The sequence below is a fragment of the Sus scrofa genome, chromosome 1 (assembly GCF_000003025.6).
Source record: "Sus scrofa isolate TJ Tabasco breed Duroc chromosome 1, Sscrofa11.1, whole genome shotgun sequence".
In the NCBI taxonomy this organism is placed as follows: Eukaryota; Metazoa; Chordata; class Mammalia; order Artiodactyla; family Suidae; genus Sus; species Sus scrofa.
The window spans coordinates 122,847,584-122,867,842 of record NC_010443.5 but is presented as its reverse complement, the minus strand read 5'-3'; the positions used below and the strand labels follow the sequence as shown (position 1 = coordinate 122,867,842).

At 38.5% G+C, this 20,259-nt stretch overlaps 1 protein-coding gene across 2 annotated transcripts in view; it reads right to left on the bottom strand.

Annotated features, from left to right (window-relative positions):
* SHC4 (SHC adaptor protein 4) overlaps positions 1 to 20,259 on the bottom strand; it is a 148,680-nt gene that overhangs the window by 3,582 nt on the left and 124,839 nt on the right. Inside the window, exons 10-11 of one of the 2 annotated variants that reach the window (XM_003121520.4) lie at positions 18,409 to 18,582; positions 597 to 850 (exon numbers count right to left, since the gene is read on the bottom strand). In XM_003121520.4, coding sequence (XP_003121568.1) covers positions 597 to 850; positions 18,409 to 18,582 — 428 coding nt within the window. The remainder of the gene's footprint in view (positions 1 to 596; positions 851 to 18,408; positions 18,583 to 20,259) is intronic. The other variant, XM_013993029.2, reaches the window with a different exon arrangement.

Here is a 20,259-nt window from a genome sequence, read left to right as displayed (position 1 = left end):
TACCATCTTCAGCCATACATTTTTCACTTGATTTAATACCATTCTACTGCACTGTGTGCTCCTGTGATTTCTTCCCTGTGCTCCAAATATCCCCCTTTAAAAATGTTGCCCTCTTTCAAGGTTCATCTTACATGTCAGACCCTGCAAGAAGCCTTTTCAGTTTGCCTCAACCTGATTGCACCCCCTCTATCCTGAGAAACACCATAATGCTTTCAGTGAGCCATTCTTATGTCACTCATCTTTATTTAAGCGTCTGTTTTAGAAATTATAAGCACCCTGAGAGCAAGGACTCTGAATATGATACCAGGCAAGAGTCAACTTTGAACCCATGTACTTCCACGTAGTAGATATTCATTTAATTCACTGAATTGGATTGGGAAGGACAGAAAGAGACTGTCCTCCACAAGATCCTCCAGTGTGACTCCCATTCAAGCCTCTCTACTAGCCTCTGTTTACCACTTCCTGCTCTAGCTGGAGGGTTCAAGAAAAAGTAAACCCTTAGCTATGAACATGCCTCAATATCAGGTTTTAGATCTATCATTCGCAGTAACCTTAACTACAAGATCCCATGAAACTGTAATGGAGGTCAATGATACCTTGCCTTCAGGATCCACCAGGAGAAGATGTTTGGCCTGGCCTCCCTGCAGCCCACTCAGCACATACTGGCCAGGAGAGGTTGCACTCTCTCGTACCAAAAAGTCCCCATCCTTTACCAAGAGGCTCTCTGCAGCTTTCCTGCTCAGCTTGCCGTGGTAGCAGTCTTCATTCCGTAGCTGCTGCTTAATGTGTGGCAAAGAATGTGAGCTGGCAGGCTGGGCTGTGGCACCTGGCTGAACAGTTTCTGGTGGCTCTGAAGTCAAAACACAAAGAGAGACACCACCAAATTACCTTCTCTTCTATCCATCCATTTATTCACTTGTTAATTCACTTAGCAAATAGAACTTGAGGCCCTACTATGCACCAGGCACTTTTTAAATAGTGCTATTTCTGGAACAAATGGGGTTTTTGTTTCTAGAACTTCCAACAGTCTCTAATTTAATGGTAGAGCCAAACATTGCCTTTGGCGTCTGTTAACAGGAAATTTTTGCCCAGGTGCAGGAGTTTTTCTTTCAAATGAGAAATGAAACTGACCCATGAGAAATGCTTTCATAAATGCAAAGAGAGGCTCTTTATGTCCCAGGGGCTGTACGTTAAAGAGAAGAGGCTTATACTATACCTGGATTATATATAACTTCTAGAACATTCCCAATGCTTTGAAAATGCCTACAGTAACTTTCGGCTGTAATTAAATGCCTACTTTTTAGCATTTAGCCATTTATTTATATTTTTTTTGGTCATGTTCACAGCATGCAGGAGTTCCTTGGCCAGGGATCAAACCCACACCACAACAGCAACCCAAGCCACTGCAGTGACAATGCTGGGTCCTTAACCTGATGCACCACAAGAGGTCTCCTAGCTTTTTCTTTTAAACCAAGTTGATAATGTGCTTTAGACATGCTTCTGCCCAAAAACTTTAAAGCTATGCTGAGCCTCACAGTATTCCTATTAAACAAACACTCCATTGTTTGTGTAATTTGCCTGCCTGGACAAAGCAGAATTGATTAGGCAAAAGAAGGTAACACATCAGGGAGGTATTGTCTGAGGCATATGCCCATGATTCTGCAGAATAAATGTTATCCAAAGTTGAGAGCACTGGGGATGAGAAGGTCCAACTAGGTAGCCCATTATAGTACTATTGGTACTCAGTGATGATTATAATATAGTTCCTATTTAATGAGTATGACAGGCACTGCTCAATGCTTTATGTATTATCCTATTCGGCTCTCAAAACTGACAGGCAAGGAAACGGATCTTTAAAAAAGAATGACTTACCCAAAGTTATACTGCTGGTATATTATAGATCTGGGGTTTGAAATGAGAGATATCATCAGAGCCCAGGTTCTTAATCACCACACTCCAAGACCCTTGCCTTGGATGCTCTCGTTTCCAAAATCAATCTAGCCACTCTACTTCTATAGAACCCACAAAGATTCCTAAGTAGACAATAAGGTGATCAGGATGATATACAGCATCTCCAAATGTAATAACATAAAAGTCTTAGTCTGAGTCCAGACAAAAGTTGTATGTTTAATATGGCAAATTTATTGGGAAAATAACCTAACCATAGAAATCAGACTTTGTCTTTTTAAATGCAAAGGATGTTTTGCTTAGAAACCAGCCTTCACCTTTATAAATACAAAGGAGTGTTCCCATGTATTTATGCAAGGGTCTCACAAATGAGAAATCCTCTTGACTTTAAGTTTTACAATTTACACAAGACAATCCCATGAAGTCACTGATATAGGCAACCAGTGCCCTACGGACATAAGCCAGTTCTCCTATTAAAAAGTTATAGTTTTGTCCCTGTTTAAGAACTTCTCTCTGTATAGCACAATTATGATGCAGCATTCACAAATATATCTTTTTTGAAAATATCTTTAGTTTATACCTAATGGCTAAAAATATTCTCCTCTACGAACGATCAGGTTCTAGCTATTGTTACCAGAAAAAGGCTGAAGAAATGGGTCCGGATTTGATGAATAATACTTGTAGTTGGCCTTACTGCTGCCTGCCTTCAGGCATAACAGAAAACTTCTAATGAGTAGCTGTGCGTATGTTTGTGTGTGTGCAAGTGTGTGTGTGTGGGGGGGAAAGAGTATGTGAGTGTGAGGGAGATGCATGTCTGTGTAGGCATGCACATCTTAGAGCATGATGACTTTTAATTTATTCTGAGATTGTGGAGTGCTCTTGGACAAGGACAAAACAAAAGAAAAACAGACATTATATCATCTTGAAAAGAGGCAACAGATCATAGGCCATCCTGAGGATATGGTCAATATTTTCCTAAAATAGTTGCCCAAATTAGCAAAATTTTAATCATCCAAATCCTTGCTTAAAATATAATTTTTCTAAAAGCTAGAGATTTTCAATCATCAAAAGATTTGCTGATAATATAATTTTTCTAAAAGTATAAAATCTAACAGATTTTTTAAACTTTTGTTTTAATTTTAAAAGTTACACTTGTTATTTTTTTATTCTGGTAAACACAGAAAATTAAAGAAAATTAATCATCTACAGTCCCATCACCAAATACAACCACTCTTTAACACTGTGGTGCGTTGTCTAGTATTGATTCATTTTCTTACATAAAGTTGACTTTGAGAAAGATAATCATAATTTAAATATTTATTTATAATTTCCATATAATATTTAATAAATTAATAAGTCGATATAATTATACTTTCTCAGAAGAAGTGAAGGTTAAGGAAGCAACAAGAAAGGCCACTCTAGATTTAATTGAAACCAAAAAAGAAAAAGGTGACAGGAATTATGGAAGAAATAAATCATGTCGTCTTGGCGTTCCCATTAGCAATTAAAAACAGACATATTGTTCACCATCAAAACTCAAGAAAATGGAGTTCCCCTTGTGGCACAGTGGAAACGAATCTGACTAGGAACTATGAGGTTGCAGATTCAATCCCTGGCCTCACTCTGGGTTAAGGATCCGGCGTTGCTGTGAGCTGTGTTGCAGGTCACAGACGTGGCTCAGCTCTGGCATTGCTGTGGCTGTGGTGTAGGCCAGCAGCTGTAGCTCCAATTCGACCCCTAGCCTGGGAACCTCCACATGCCATGGGTACAGCCCTAAAAAGCAAAAAAAAAAAAAAAAAAAAAAAAAAAAAAGAATTCAAGAAACAAAAGATAGATATGAATATCCACGCCCCTATGCATCTGGTGAACTAAACCTCTGAAAGTGGGGAATATGACTTAAGGAAGAGAAGGGAGAAAAGTCTACATGCAAAATCTAGATTAAACAATTGCAAGTAACATCTAATGAGAAAGAAAGAATGAGACACTTAAAGAAACCATTGTGAAATGTAGAGACAGCATATTGATGCATTCAATTTTTTAAAGCACATGTAAATGGGTTTTTTGACAGTATGATTTTTATATTAGCAAAGGAAGGACAGGGAAAAATCAGATGTTCCATCAATAATGGACTGCTTATACAAACTATGATGCACTTATACAATAGAGTGTTATAACGCAATTGAAAATAACAAAGGTTTATGCATTCAACATAGGAGCACCTAAATATGTAAAGCAAATATTATCAGACCTGAAGGGAGAAATCAATAGCAATACAATAATAGTATGGAACCTCAATACCCAATTTTCAACAATAGATATATCATTCACACAGAAAATTAAAAAGAAATATTGGATTAAATTGCAAATTAGATCAGATTAGCTTAATAGACATTACAGAACATTCCTTCCAAAAGCAAAATAATACATATTCTTCTCAAGCATACATGGGACATTCTCCAGGATAGATCATATGTTAGGCCATAAAACAATTCTTAACAAATTTAAGAAGATGAAAATCATGTTAAGCATTTTTTCCAAGCAAAGTGGTATGAAACTAGAAATCAATTATAAGAAGAAAACTGGAAAATTCACAAATATATTGATATTAAACAACATGCTACTGAAAAATCAACAGGTCAAAGAACAAATCAAAAGAAAAATCAGAACATAACTTGAGGCAAGTGAAAATTAAAATATATTGAGACAAATGAAAACTACACACCAAAACTTTGGGGATGTAGCAAAAGCAGCTCTAAGAGGGAAGTTTTTTTTAGCAATTAACATCTACATTAAGAAGAATAAAAGATCACAAACACACAATCTAACTCTACACCTCAAGGAAGGATAAAATGAAAAACAAACTAAGTCCAAATTTAATAGAAGAAAAGAAATAACAAAGAGCAGAGCACGAATAAATGAAATGGAGAATAAAAATACAATAGAAAAGAAATTAAGAGATCGTTTTTTGAAAAGATAAACAAAATAAGTGAAATTTAGCTTGACTGACCAAGAAAAAGAGACAACAAAAAAATAAAATCAGAAATGAAAAAGGGGACATTACACATGATATCACACAATTATGAAGGATCATAAGAGACCACTCTGAACAATTATATGCCCACAAAATGACTAACCTAGAAGAAATGGATAGATTTCCAAAAACATACACTCTACAAAGGATGAATCATAAACAAATAGAAAATCTGAACAAATGAATTACCAGTAAGAAGACTGAATCATTAATTTGTCATCTTCTTTCAATCAAAAACTGACCAACAAAGGAAAGTCCAGGACCATATGGCTTCACTGATGAATTCTACCAAACATTTAAAGAGGGATTGATATCAATCCTTCTCAAACCCATACAAAAAATAGGAGGGAATACTTCCAAACTCATTTTACAAGGCCAGCATTATCCTGCTATCAAAACCAGACAATGGCACCACAAAAACAGAAAATTATAGTTACATACTAACAACAAAAGATCAGAAAGAGAAATTAGGGAAGCAATCCCACTTACCATCACATCCAAAAGAATAAAATACTTAGGAATAAACCTATCTAAAGAGACAAAAGACCTGTCCTCTGAAAACTCTAAGATGCTGATGAAAGAAATAAAGATGATACAAACGGATGGAAAGACATACCATGCTCTTGAATTGGAAGAGTCAATATTAACAAAATGACCATACTACCCAAGGCAATCTACAGATTCAATGCAATCCCTATCAAATTTTTCACAGAACTAGAACAAAATATTTTAAAGTTTGTTTGGAAGCACAAAAGTTCCAGAATAGCCAAAGACATCCTGAGAAAGAAAAATGGAGGTGGAGGAATTGGGCTCCTTGACTTCAAACTATACCACAAAGCTATAGTCATCAAAACTGTAGTGTACTGGCACAAAGACAGAAATATAGATCAGTGGAACAGGATAGAATGCCCAGAATTAAACCTATCACCTACAGTCAACTCAACTATGACAAGGGAGGCAAGAATATACAATGGAGAAAAGATAGCCACTTCAAGAAGTGGTGCTGAAAAAACTGGACAGGCATATGTAAAAGAATGAAATTAGAACACTTCCTGGAGTTGCTGTCATGGCTCAGTGGCTAATGAATCCAACTAGGAACCATGAGGTTGCAAGTTTGATCCCTGGCCTTGCTCAGTGGGTTAAGGATCTGGCGTTGCCGTGAGCTGTGGTGTAGGTCACAAACACAGCTCAGACCCCGTGTTGTTGTGGCTGTGGCATAGGCTGGCAGCTACAGCTCCAATTAGACCCCTAGCCTGGGAACCTCCATGTGCTGTGGGTGCAGCCCTGGGAAAAGACAAAAAGACAACAACAACAACAACAAAAGAACACTTCCTAACACCATGCACAAAAATAAACTCAAATGGATTAAATACCTAAATATAAGATCAGATTCTATAAAACTCTTAGAGGAAAACAGGCCAAACACTCTCTGACATAAACCACAGCAACATCTTCTCAGATCCACCTCTTAGAGTAATGACAATAAAAACAAAAATAAACAAATGGGACCTAATCAAACTTCAAAGTTTCTGCACAGCAAAGGAAACCCTAAACAAAACAAAAAGACAACCCACAGAATGGGAGAAAAACTTTGCAAATGAATCGACTGACAAGGGATTAATCTCCAAAATTGATTAACACTTTCTGCAGCTCCATACCAAAAAAACAACCCCATCCAAAAATGGGCAGAAGATCTAAACAGACAGTTCTCTAAAGGAGACATACAGATGGCCAAAAAACACATGAAAAGATGTTCAACATCACTCATTATTAGAGCAATGCAAATCAAAACCACTCTGAGGGACTACCTTACACCAGCCAGAATGGCCATCATCAAAGAGCCTACAAACAGTAAGTGCTAGAAAGGGTGTGGAGAAAAGGGAACCCTAGTACACTGTTGGTGGGATTGTAAATTGGTGCAACCACTGTGGAAAGCAGTATGGAGATTCCTCAGAAAACTAGAAATAGAACTACCATTTAATCCTGCAATCCCACTCCTGGGCATCTATCCAGAGAAAACCATGACTCAAAAAGATACATGCACTCCAATGTTCACTGCAGCACTATTTGCAATAGCCAAGACATGGAAACAACCTAAATGTCCTTTGACAGAGGAGTGTATCAAGAAGATGTGGTACATATACATAATGGAATATTACTCAGCCATTAAAAGGAACGAAATACTGGCATTTTTAGCAACATGGATGGACCAAGAAATTATCATGCTAAGTGAAGTCAGTCAGACAGCGAGACACCAACATCATATGCTTTCACTTACATGTGGAATCTAAAAAAAAGACACAATGACCTTCTTTGCATAACAGATACTGACTCACGGACTTTGAAAAACTTATGGTTTCTGAATGAGACAGGTTGGGGGATGGGGGAATGCATTGAGGGTTTGGGATGTAAATGTTAAATAATTTGGTTGTGATAATCATTGCAGAACTATAAATGTAATAAAATTCACTGAGTAATTAAAAAATATTTACAACAAAATGCAGCAATATATTGAAAGCCTCAAGTGGGATTTATTTCAGGTTAAAAAAGCATAGCTCAACACTCACAAATCAATCAATGTGATACACCACATTAACAAAATGAAGGATAACCACGTGATGATCTCGATAGATGCAGAAAGGTTATTTGACAAAATAAATATCCACTCATGATAAAAAAAAAAAATCTGAACAAACTCAGTATAGAGGGAATGCAACTCAACATAATAAAGGCCGTATATGTCAAGTCTATAGCTAATATCATGCTCATTAGTTAAAAGCTGAAAGCTTTTCCTCTAAGATCAGGAACAAGACAAGGGTGCCCATTCTCACCACTTTTATTCAATATAGTATTGGAAATTCTAGCTAGAACAATTAGGCAAGAAAAATAAACAAAAGACATTCAAATCAGATAGGAAGACATAAAACTATCTTATTTGCACATGACATTATATATATGAAACCCTAAAAACTTCACCCAAAAACCCTGTTAGAACTGGTAAATTCAGTAAAGTTGTAGAATACAAAGTTAATACACAAAATTAGTTGTATTTCTATACACTAATAAACTATCACATAGAGAAATTAAGAATATAATCCCATTTACAATAACATCAAAAAGAATAAAATACTTAAGGATAAACTTAACCAAAGAAGTGAAAGATTTATACACTGAAAAGTATAAGACATTAATGAAAGAAACTAAAGAAGACACAAACAAAAATTCTGTGCTCATAGATTATAAGAATTAATATTGTTAAAATGTGCAGTACCCAAAGCAATCTGTAGACAGAATATCAAAATTTCAATGGCATTTTTCACAGAAAAAGAAGACACAATCCTAAAATTTGTATGGAACCACAAAAGACCTCAAATAGCCAAAGCAAGAAAAATAGATAAAGCTGAAGTCATCATGCTTCCTGATTTCAAACTATAGTATAAAGCTACAGTAATCAAAAACAGTATAGTATTGGCATAAAAATAGATACATAGATCAATGGAACAAAAAAAGAGAGCCACACATATATGGTCAATGAATTTAAAGCAAAGAAGCCAAGAACATACAATTGGTAAAGGACAGATTGTGTTGGGAAAACCAGACCACTACATGCAAAAGAATGAAACTGGATGCCTATCTTGTGTCATACACAAAAATCAACTCAAAATGGATTGATGTCGGGAGACATGTTTCTACAATATTTTCTTAGTCTTTTTGCTTCTATTTTCTAATGCTGAAAACTTCATCTGGTCCTGCTTTACTTTACCCCATATTCCTGCTTGAAAAACAGTTGCGGTGCTGGCAAATGACTTAAGCTTAAGAACAAAGACCTAAAGGCATAAGTTATTCATGTGGTCAGCTGAATGAGGACATAATGCGTTGGTCTAGGCATGTCGGACCTGTGCTGATAGGCACACCATTTGCACAGCATGGTATGTCCTCTTAAGAATAAGAGAAAGATGAGCCTCATGGCCCTAAGGGGTTTATGAAGGGTCGTTAGCAGGATATGCATTAGCAAGGAGAACCAAGGTGCAAACCAGGCACGCTGGGTTGCCGCAGATAGGCATGTCATTTGCGGAAGCACAATGATGGTTCTCTAGATGCTATGCATAGACAGCTGACACCAGGCTTCCTCAACACTAATGATTGTTAAATGCCTAAAGATCAGAATAAACGCTTAACCATCTACCAGCTACGTGACTTTTAAAATAATAAAATAACTTTTTAAATAATAAAAAGAACTATATCCTGCACCTACAATGCCCTCCTCACTTGACATAATCCTAAAGAGCACAATAAAAGCAGTGTGGTTTTTTGAGGCAGCATTCTTGGTCCCTGAGACCTTGAATCCCCCCAGTTCCCACCTTTAATTAAGATAAATGTCTCTGTGTTTTGTTTTACGTTAACTTTTTCTTAAGTTTCACAGCACCCGTTCTTCAGCCCTCACCTGCTGAGCTGGTCTCGGCAGATTAAAGCCTTGAACATAATACCTGGAATCACAAAACTCCTGGAAGAAAACAAAGGGTAAGCTCCTTGACATCAGTCTTGGCAATGGCTTTTTGGATTTGACATCAAAAGCAAAAACAGGGAGTTTCTGTTGTGGCTCAGTGGTTAATGAATCCAACTAGGAACGATGAGGTTGTGGGTTTGATTCCTGGCCTTGCTCAGTAGGTTAAGGATCCGGTGTTGCCATGAGCTGTGGTGTAGGTCGCAGACATGGCTCAGATCCTGTGTTGCTGTGTCTCTGGTGTAGGCTGGCAGCTGCAGCTCCAATTGGACCCCTAGCCTGGGAACCTCCATATGCCACAGGAGTGACCCTGGAAAAGGAAAAAAAAAAAGACAAAAAACCCCAAAAAAACAAGTAGCACTACTTCAAACCAAAAATGTGCACATCAAAGGAAACCATCAACAAAATAAAAAGGCAACCTAAAGAATGGGAAAAAACAATGGCAAATCATTTATCTGCTAGGGAGTTAATATCCAAAATATATAAAGAACACATACAACTCAATAGCAAAAAAACAAACTAATTAAAAAATGGGCAGAGGAACTGAACAGAATTCTTTCCAAAGAAGACACATAAATGTCCAACAAGAGTTTCCATTGTGGCTCAGTGATAATAAACCTGACTAGTATCCATGAAGATGTGGGTTCAATCCGTGGTCCCACTCAGTGGATTAAGGATCTGGAATTGCCATGAGCTATGGTGTAGGTCACAAACATGGCTCAGATCTGGCATTGCTGTGGCTGAGGTGTAGGCCAGCAGCTGGAGCTCCAATTCAACACTTAGCCTGGGAACTTCCATATGCCACTGGTGCAGCCCTAAAAAGAAAAAGAAAAAAAAAAAAAAAAAGGCCAATAGATACATGAAAATGTGCTCAACATCACTCATCATTAGGGAAATGAAAAATCAAAACCTCAGTGAAATTTCATCTTACACCTATTAGAATGGCGATCATCAAAAGGACAAAAGACAGAGTTCCCATTATGGCTCACTGGGTTAAGAACCCAAAGTAGTCTCTGAGAGCCTGTGGGTTCGATCCCTGGCCTTGCTCAGTGGATTAAGGATCTGGTGTTGCTGCAAGTTGCAGCATAGCTTGCAGATGCAATTCAGATCTGGCATTGCTGTGGCTGTGGTGAAGGCCTACAGCCGTAGGTCTGATTCAACCCCTAGCCCAGGAACTTCCATATGCCAAAGGTGTGGCCATTAAAAAAAAAAAAGAAAAAAGAAAAAAAGAAAAAAAGACAAGACACAAGTGTTGATCAGTTAAGAGAATCTTTGCACACTGTTGGTGAGAATGTAAATTAACACAGCCATGTGGAAAAACAGTAGAGAGGTTATTCAAAAAATTAAAAATAGAACTGCCATATGATCCAGCAATTCCAATTCTGGACATAACATCCAAAGGAAGTGGAATCACTGTCTCAAAGATATAGCTACATCCCTGTGTGCACTGCAGCATTATTTACAATATCCAAGACATAGAATCAACCTAAGTATCCACTGATGGATGAATAGGTAAAGTAAATACAGAGTGGACTATTATTCAGCCATAAAAAGAAGGAAGTCCTGCCATCTGCAGGGCATTATGCTAAATGAAATAAGTCAGGGAAATACAGATTCTGTGTGATCTCATATGTGGAATCTAAAAAAACAACTCATAGAAACAGAAAACAGACTGGACATTGCCAGAAGCAGAGTGAGAGGTGGGGGAAGTGGTTCAAGGTGGTAAGAAGGTACAACCTTCCAATTATAAGATAAATAAGTTCTAGGGACCTAACGTACAGCATGGCAACTATAGTTAACAATACTGTATTATATATCTTAAAGTTGCTAAGAGAGTAGATCTTAAGATTCTCATGACAAAGAAAAAAATTTTTAATAATTTAGGTGATGGACGTTTAAACTTGGCACTATAATTATTTTACAGTATGTACAAATATTAAGTCATTATGTTGCATACCTTAAACTAACACAATGTTATGTGTCAATTTTATCTCAATAAAACTGGAGTGACAGAAAATAACAAAGGATATTATGTGCTAATTTGGACCAATCTTTAAAATAGAAGAGTAAAATCAATAAATACAGAAAGGGATACTCCATTTATTTTTAAAGAGATAGATTAGTCACATGGGTCAATCATTTGATCAATCAGTAGATTGCTAGAGGTACATAAGTAGATGGATACTTAACCACATATTAACATTTTGGAAGTAATCAGAAGAAACTGTTAATATCTAGTGAATTCAATACAGTGTTAAAAGCCTGGGAAGGACTTTTTAAAAACTATCATTATTTATTATTTGGATTTCTTCCATTAGCATTTGTATTACTTTTGAATTAAAGAACACTGTTTATAGGATAAAAAATGTATACAAAGTCAAGATAGCCACATAACTATAGATAAAATCAGAAGAGGGATATAATCTTGTGAGAAAAGTGTCAGAAGTAGGTGAGAATCCTCAGTCTTCTGTTGTGGGAAGAAAGCTTACCGTTTTTTCTCCACGTGTTACAAGACTCTACCTCTGATTTGGAGAACTGTAAACAGTCTCTTTATACATGGTAGTTTATTTTACAACGTTGTCAGAACAATGAATTAGTGAAAACTGAACCACGTCCCTAGGACAAATGCAGGGTTAGGTTCCTGCAAGCCTCAGGTCACATTTTCATCAATCAGGAGACAACCTTGCTTTATGTGTGTTTCTGACACCTTATTTAGTATGTATTGTTGTTGATTCAATAACACTGAACTCATGGTCAACAGCACTGTAACTCATGCCTGAACACAGTTTGTCTCACACACATCACAGCCTTCTTGCACTTAGGACACTCAACAGCTCTTCAGTACTACCCTCGGGGTTCATTTTAAACAACAAAGTCATCAATACTTAGCACAAAAGTGTGGGAAATGTGGCACTAAAGGGACCACTAAAGTTCACTTGTTTGCAGTATGAGGTGAAACAAAGCAGAGTGTTGCCTTGTTTGACCTCAGCTAGGAATCTGCACGTTGGGTGACACAAATTTTCTGTTACTCTGTACATGTCCACAAATGACCACAAAAATGTCATGACTACTGATTTGGGGATGAAAAATAAGTTTTAGCAAGTGAGCAAATTCTCAAATACTGAACACACATATTATGGATATTGACTGTACATTATTTATCAGTATGGATCACCAGGTGTGTGAAAATTATAAAATAAGAATTTATCATATTATTGAAGGGAAAAATACATTCACTTCTATAAAGTGTCTAAAAAGTTGGCAGAAAAAGATGTTAACAAAAAATGTTAAGCATTAGTGAAACATTGCAATAGTATTGATAGAAAACTTATCTGTAATATAAAGGGGATACAAGTTTAATAAGATATATTGCAAAGTCATGATAATTTACGTATGATAATTAACAAGCTTGTGGCCCATTATAAAATGAGTAATAAAGGCCTAGAAACATATTCATAGATATATAGGCAGTATCTAGTAAAATGGAGAGTGGCATTAGATAAAGAGATTTTTTTAGCCAACCTGTTGTTTGGAAAATTATATCGCTTACATAGATGAAATTAAGTTAGGACCACTACATCATAGAAAATATAAAGTTCAAGTGAAACAAATATTTTATTTGGAAATAAAACTATAAAGGCAATAGAAGAAAATGTAGTATAAGCTATGTAAAGAGGAGAAAATTTAATCCAGAGAGTCAAAGGAAGATGAGATAAAGATAAAAATGGAAGTCAATGAAACAGAAAAAAAAAAAAAAGAAAAAAATTAAACCAAACCTTTAGAAAGATCAATTAAATTAACAAACCTCAAAGAATACTTATGAAGAAAAAAGAATATAGAAATTACAAATAGCAAGAAATAGAGAAGGCAGCTTTCAGGCAATAAAAGGACAGTGAAGGAATATTACCGAAAATTTCATGTGGAACTGACTCTAAGCAAACTGTGAAATCCTACTAAGTTGGTGAGGAAATCACATCGCCAAAAATAAAATCACAATCCCTTCTTGTCTATGGCTTTCCGGTCGCTAAAGCAAACTCCTATCTCTCAAGCCCACGTCAACAGGAAGTAGGCTGCATGAGTGGTAAAGTCCTTAACCAACACACTTTTTCCAACATCTACTTTAGATGTATACATGAAAGATAATGGCAAGAAGAACCCAGAGGGCACAGTCTGGGCTCACGGATGACCATGGACAAGGAGATTGTCCTCATAAAACTGAACCAGAGTCCAAGCAAATCACCTTCTATACTTTAAGCTCAGGGAGTCTTCACAATGACTCCTGGCTGGACTTGGTAGTCACTGTGGGCCAGTGATCCTTGTGTGTTTTGCATGCTTCCCTTTTGTGAATGTGGGTTTTGACTGTGGCTACTTAATTCATATTCCAACACTAATTTTGGATGTGGAAGGCGGCAGACAACCCGGGAAATAGTAAGAATCCCCCTCCAATCTTGATTGAGAGGACTTCACTCACCTGGATATCATAGATTTCAGACAATTTATGCTGTAACTGTTTGAGGGTATTTGCAAGGTCTCCCTTTGAGAAATCATGGACTTGGAGAATAGACTTGTGGTTGCCCGGGGGGAGGGGGAGAGAGTGGGAGGGATTGGGAGTTTGGGGTTAACAGATGCAAACTATTGCTTTTGGAATGGACTAACACTGAGATCCTGCTGTGTAGCACTGAGACCTATGTCTAGATACTTACAACACAACACAACAATGGGAGAAAAAATTATGTATACATGTATGTGTAACTGGGTTCCCATGCTGTACAGTGGGGAAAAAAATAAAATGTAATAAAAAAATAAAAATTAAAAAAAAGGCAGAAAAGGCAAACATGTTCTATGTGAAAAAAAGAGCTTGTGGATATTTGGTTGGCAGATAGGTGTGCTGTGGCAGAGAGAGTTAATTATGTACTAATATCTATTCTGCCCTTTAACACATTATTGAACTTCTAGTTTTTGGCTGGGTGCATGGCAACTCAGTAGAGTATCCTGAAGCTAGGTAGGATCCCATGTCTAAGTTCTGCCAAGGACAGAAGAAAAGAAAGGCTGTCTTCCCCTTCTGGCTAAAGGAATGGGTGTGCACTCCCCTTCCCTTTCTTGCTTCTCACTGGCTGAATACAGATATGATGGCAAAAGTTTAAGCTCTTAGACTAAAAATAAAAGACTTCAGACCAAATCAAAGCTCTTAGACCAGGAATGGAAGCCAAGTGTCAAGAATGGCAAAGCGTGGGAGTTTCCGTTGTGGTTCAGTGCTAATGAACCCCACCAGGATCCTTAAGGATGCGGGTTTATTCCTGGCCTTGCTCAGTGGGTTAAGGATCCAGCGTTGCCATGAGCTGTGGTGTACATCACAGATGCAGCTCAGATCTTGCATGGCTATGGCTGTGGCATAGGCCAGCAACTGTAGCTCTGATTGGATCCCTAGCCTGGGAACTTCCACATACCACAGGTGCAGTGCCCCCCCCAAAAAAAAGAATGGCAAAATGTGGAGTTCCCATTGTAGTTCAGTGGGTTAAGAGCCCAATATAGTATCTATGAGGATGTAGATTTGATTCCTGGCCTTGCTCAGTGGGTTAAGGATACCGCATTACCATAAGCTGTGACATAGGTCACAGATGCAGCTTGGATTTGATGTTGCTGTGGCTGTGGTGAAGGCCTGCAGCTGCAGCTCTGATTTGATCTCTAGCTCGGGAACTTCCATATGCTGAGGGTGTGGACATAAAAAGAAAAAAAAAATGGCAAAGCTGTCCCACCATTCCTGTACCATCCATCTTTGGGCTATTAGGCAAAATAAATAAACTTGGTCTTTTTACACTACAGTATTGGGGGATGGGCTCTTTGTTACTGCAGTTTAGACGTAAACTAAAAATAATAAATCAATACAAAAATTAGTTTCAGCACTAATGATTTCCTTCTGCCATGTTTGATCAGAATAAAGGCTGTCAGAGCTGTTCCATGTTGACAGCATGATAGATAAACTGAGGAGCCCCGAAGGCATGCTTGAGACATATTAAACTCATGTCTCTAGATTTGTTTTTGTTTTGTTTTACTGAAGTAATTAGTAACTAATCTGGGTAAGGGATGCTAAGAATGCCTAAAGAAGCTAAAGAAGATTTTTGAAGAAGAAAGAAAAGAAATAGGGGTAAACATTAGAGGGGAAATGTTAAAAGGAGCATTTAAGACATTCTGCAGAAAATTATATATAAAGTTATCCCTACTCCATCTTACTAGATTTTCTTTCTCTCTCTCTTTTTTTCTCTCTCTTTTTTTTTTTCTTTTTCTTTTTTTTAGGGCCACACCTGCCGCATATGGAGGTTCCCAGGCTAGGGGTCAAAATCAGAGCTTCAGCTGCTGGCCTACACCACAGCCACAGCAACTCGAAATCCAAGCTGCATCTGCAACCTACACTACAGCTCACAGCAACTCCAGATCCTTTAATCCACTGAGTGGGGCCAGGGATTGAACACGCACCCTCGTGGATACTAGTTAGGTTCTTAATATGCTGAGCCACAACAGGAACTCCCAATCTTACTAGATTTTCTTAAATCTACAGTATACTTTTGGAGTTAATTTTTTTTTTTTTGGAGGAAGAGATGGTACACTGAAATTAACATTGAGAGGGTAACAAGAAGCCCAGGAGGGCTGTGGTACATTAAATTCTAAATGGAAATAAAAAGTGAGAGAGAACCAGAGGCCTAAATTATTAAACATGTTGCCACCAAGGCACAGAGAAGGAAAAAGGATGGAAAAAAAAAAAGGCTGGAATCAACAAAAATACATTTTTATGTTACAATATTGGACAGAGCAGGCCTTATTTACTTTCAACTAATGGCAGGAATGTAATTAAGGATTAATTTTGCCTTTCATATTATTGAATTGTCTATAACAAAAGGCAAAGTTTCTCTGCTTGAATTATAAAGATTTTTAACATTGAAAAGTTGCTTATAGAGGAACTGGAGTTGTAAATCAAGGAATATCCCCGATCACCTACTTTGGGCTACCCACTAAATACATTTTCGAATTAAACATTCTTGCTTTGAAAAGTCCGTGAAATGTATTGTTCTTAAAAAGTTATTTTCAAAGCCTGAGTTCCAGAAACTTTTTGAAAAACTGTCCCTCTAACAGAGATTATCTTATCCACACAGGTTACTCTACATTAAACAGCTAAATTCACTGCATAAATCTGAATTCATTGCCTCTCCAATCATCCATGGTACAAGATGCCCTCTGTGATGGCCATGGAGATGCTCCACCCAGATGCCCCTTCAAGGAAGCACCAGGTACCCCAGGTGTTTTACTGGGGTCAGCCTCCAGCTGACCACCCCTCAGGGTCTGCCTTGGCTATAGAGAGCTGCTTGCCCCAAGACTTGTCCTCCTCCATGGGTCCACATCCAAAGACTGAGATGAACAGGGCTAGAAAGCCCTGCCCTTGAGCCCAACATGAAACAACTCTGATGAGCCTGCTACACACTCTCTGTAGGGTTGGCTGAGGCTTAGTCAGGCCTGTGTGTTTGCTCCATCTCTCTCTCTATCCAAGTCTGCTTTCCCCGGCTTCCTTCCTGACACTGATCCCAATAAAGACCCTGCAAGCCAAGCGCCATCTCAGTGTTGCTTCCAGAGAACCCTACTGGGTAGTCTGGCTGGCAAGCGTGATCTCAGAAAGCTCGTGAAAAGATAGCTCACTTGCCACCTGGCTGGTAAGGAACACCTTTGTCTCAGCCTAGAGAGTTAAGGTGATTGAGTGACCCGTACAGCCTTAGCAAAATCTCCTTTCAAATTTCATCTTGTCACTGTAGCCATGCTAGTTGGAATGCTGCCCTTGGCAGTCTAGAGAGACTTCCCAGTGAAAGGACTTTCTCAGTGACTGGTTTTCCATCTTTGGAGTGAGACAAATTTGACACCAAAGCAATCTCTGAACCCAACAAGCTTCAGCATTTCATGAAAAGCATTTTTGGTTTACTTATTTTTCAGTCGATTGTAAGCTTTTGGCTGGTTTTGATTTTATTTACATGTGTTCCTGCTTATCAACTTATCCCTGGAAGCAATTTGGGAGGAAAAAAATGTTTGTCTTATTGTATTTTACTCAGAGTATAGGTTGAAGAAAGAAGTCATCTTATTTTAGTGCTATGTAGATGACTTACTTAGGTGCTGTGAAATGAATAAAATTAACACCATCGCAGAGCAGAGCTGAAATCATGGCCATTGTTCCTCATGAGAACAAACAAATTCAAAATTATCACCTGGCTTTGACAGCCCTTCCTTCAGCAAAAGCACATAGCAGAAAGCAATGTTGCAAGTCAATTTAAAGTGTCTGAAAAGATTATTTGAAATCAAAGTTCCAAACCCTTGAAATCCATAATACTTCCACAAAGTTCTAATCTATATTAACTGTGGTGAGGGACTGAGGTAAGAAAGAATCTCTTTAACTCCCTGAAAAATGAGATCAAAGAAATAGCTGTCTTTAACATGAGGAAGAGTGGAGTAAATTAAAGATTGGCCCCCAAAAGATATGCTCAATTCCTGACCTCTTGCACCTGTGTATGTGACCTAATTTGGAAAACGGTCTTTGCAGATGTTACTAAGGCTTATGAGATGAGATCTTCCTGGATTTCAGGCTCACCTCTAAGAGAAAGGTGGTGTCTTATAAGAGAAAGTAAAGGGAGATGTGAGACACAGGGGCAAGGCCATGTGAAGACTGAGGCAGAGAGTGGGGTGACATGCCTATAAGCCAAGAGACATGGAGAACTGTTGGCAGCCACCAGGAGCTGGGAGAAAGGCACGACACCCATTCTCCTCCCAAGTCTCCAGAAGGGGCCCCCCAGCTGGCACACTGATTTAGGATTTCTGGCCACCGTGCACGCATGACAGCATGCATTGCTATTGTTTTAAGACACCCTGTCTCTGGTCACTGGTTATATATAGCAGGACAGGAAACTAATGTAGGTAATGAGTAGCCACTTACTTTCCTGGTGCCAAGGGCTCCCCAGCGGGTGAGCAGAGCTTTGATTTCCAGCAAGCGTGCTTTGAAGAGCCTGCGTGTTGATGTAGCAGGGGTCATCAAAGAGATCTACTCGGAACATGTGCTTCATTGCAGATGCATCTCGCTGGGACTGTGCCCCTCTCTCCTGTGCATTGCCTGTAGCAAGTAAAGATCTCTGTACCATGTTTTCATTTTGTAAACAATAAATAAAATCACTGTTGCCAAGGGGGAGGAGGGAGGGATTAGGATGGACAGGGACTTTGGGGCTGGTAGACGTAAACTATTACATTTAGAATGGATAAGCTGTGAGGTCCTACTGTATAGCACAGGGAATTGTATCCAGTCTCTTTGGATAGACCATGATGGAAGATGGTATGAGAAAAAGAATGGATAGATAGATAGATAGATAGATAGATAGATAGATAGATAGATAGATAGATAGATAGAAAGGAGAAAGAAATCATCTTATTTTAGTGCTATGTAGATGACTTACACATGTATATACATGACTGGGTCGCTATACTACACAGCAGAAATTGACACTACATTGTGAACCAACTATACCTTGATAAAAATTAAATTAAATTAAATTAAATTAAAATATCATGGTTGAGTCTAGCCTTGACAGAGAGAGAAAAGCCATGCCTATCCCATGCAAGGATTGAATACTGACTTTGAGATTTGACCTGTCAAAACAAAACCAGCACTGGTCTTAGAGGGAAAGCATGCTCTCTTGGCCACCCTGACCCCTCCCTGCCCCCTCCTTCAGCTGAACCATTGCTTCAACAGCAGGCAAACCAGGAAGATGCAAAAGAGGGACTATCAGGGGAGGAAAGAAGCTGACTGTCCAACATACAGTACAAATACATACATAACACTACTTAGAGCTGCAGTCCAGGAACCAAGAAAGCCACCCGTGCCATATGGAACCTGCATACCTACTATTTACTGAAACTGCTTTTAAAAAAACTCATTACTCAATTTTAAGTGTCAGTTTTCATATCTGTAAAATGGGGAAGATGAGCTTAAAATACATTATGAGGATTAAATGAAAGAACGTAGGTGAGCCCCCCACCTGTATAGTCCCTGCCTTGCAGTAGACATTCCCACCACCACCCAGCTGTATGTTTATTCATTGATGCTGGGCCTCTGTACATGATGCTTATCTCCTGCTGTAATAGCCTTCCCATCCATTTCTTGACCTAACTCCTATTTGTCCTTTAAGAGTCTATTCTGAATCCCCCCGCTTCAGGAAGCCATCTGCTGAATCCTCACACCGACCCTACCCCAGGCTGGGTAAGGTGACACTCCATAATAAACTGTAGGTCTCTGTGTACTCTCTGTCTTGAAACCATAAATTCTTGAGTCCTGAGGAGAGACTAGAACCTATTTATCTGTGTATCTTCTGCATCTTCAATGCCTGGTATGAAGCAGATGCTCAAAAGAAAAAATGTTTGTCAGCTGAACAAACAGAGGACTGAATGTCTACTCAGTCTTCCTTTCCTAGCAAGTGTGTCCCCATCACGTTCTGAAGACCCTGAGTCAACCTTTAACCCAAGGCACTGACTCATCTGTCCCTCACAGAGCATTGGCCTGAGCTGACCACATCAAGTTTACCATCCCACAGGGTTATACAAAAACATCAATATCTATATAGCCTCTCTTAAAAACTACCATTACTGGGAGTTCCCGTTGTGGCTCAGTGGGTTAAGAATCCAACTAATATCCATGAGGATGCAGGTTCAATCCCTGGCCTCGCTCAGTGGGTTAAGACCTGCCATTGCCACAAGAAGCGGCATAGGTCACAGATGCAGCTCAGATCCCGCATTGCCC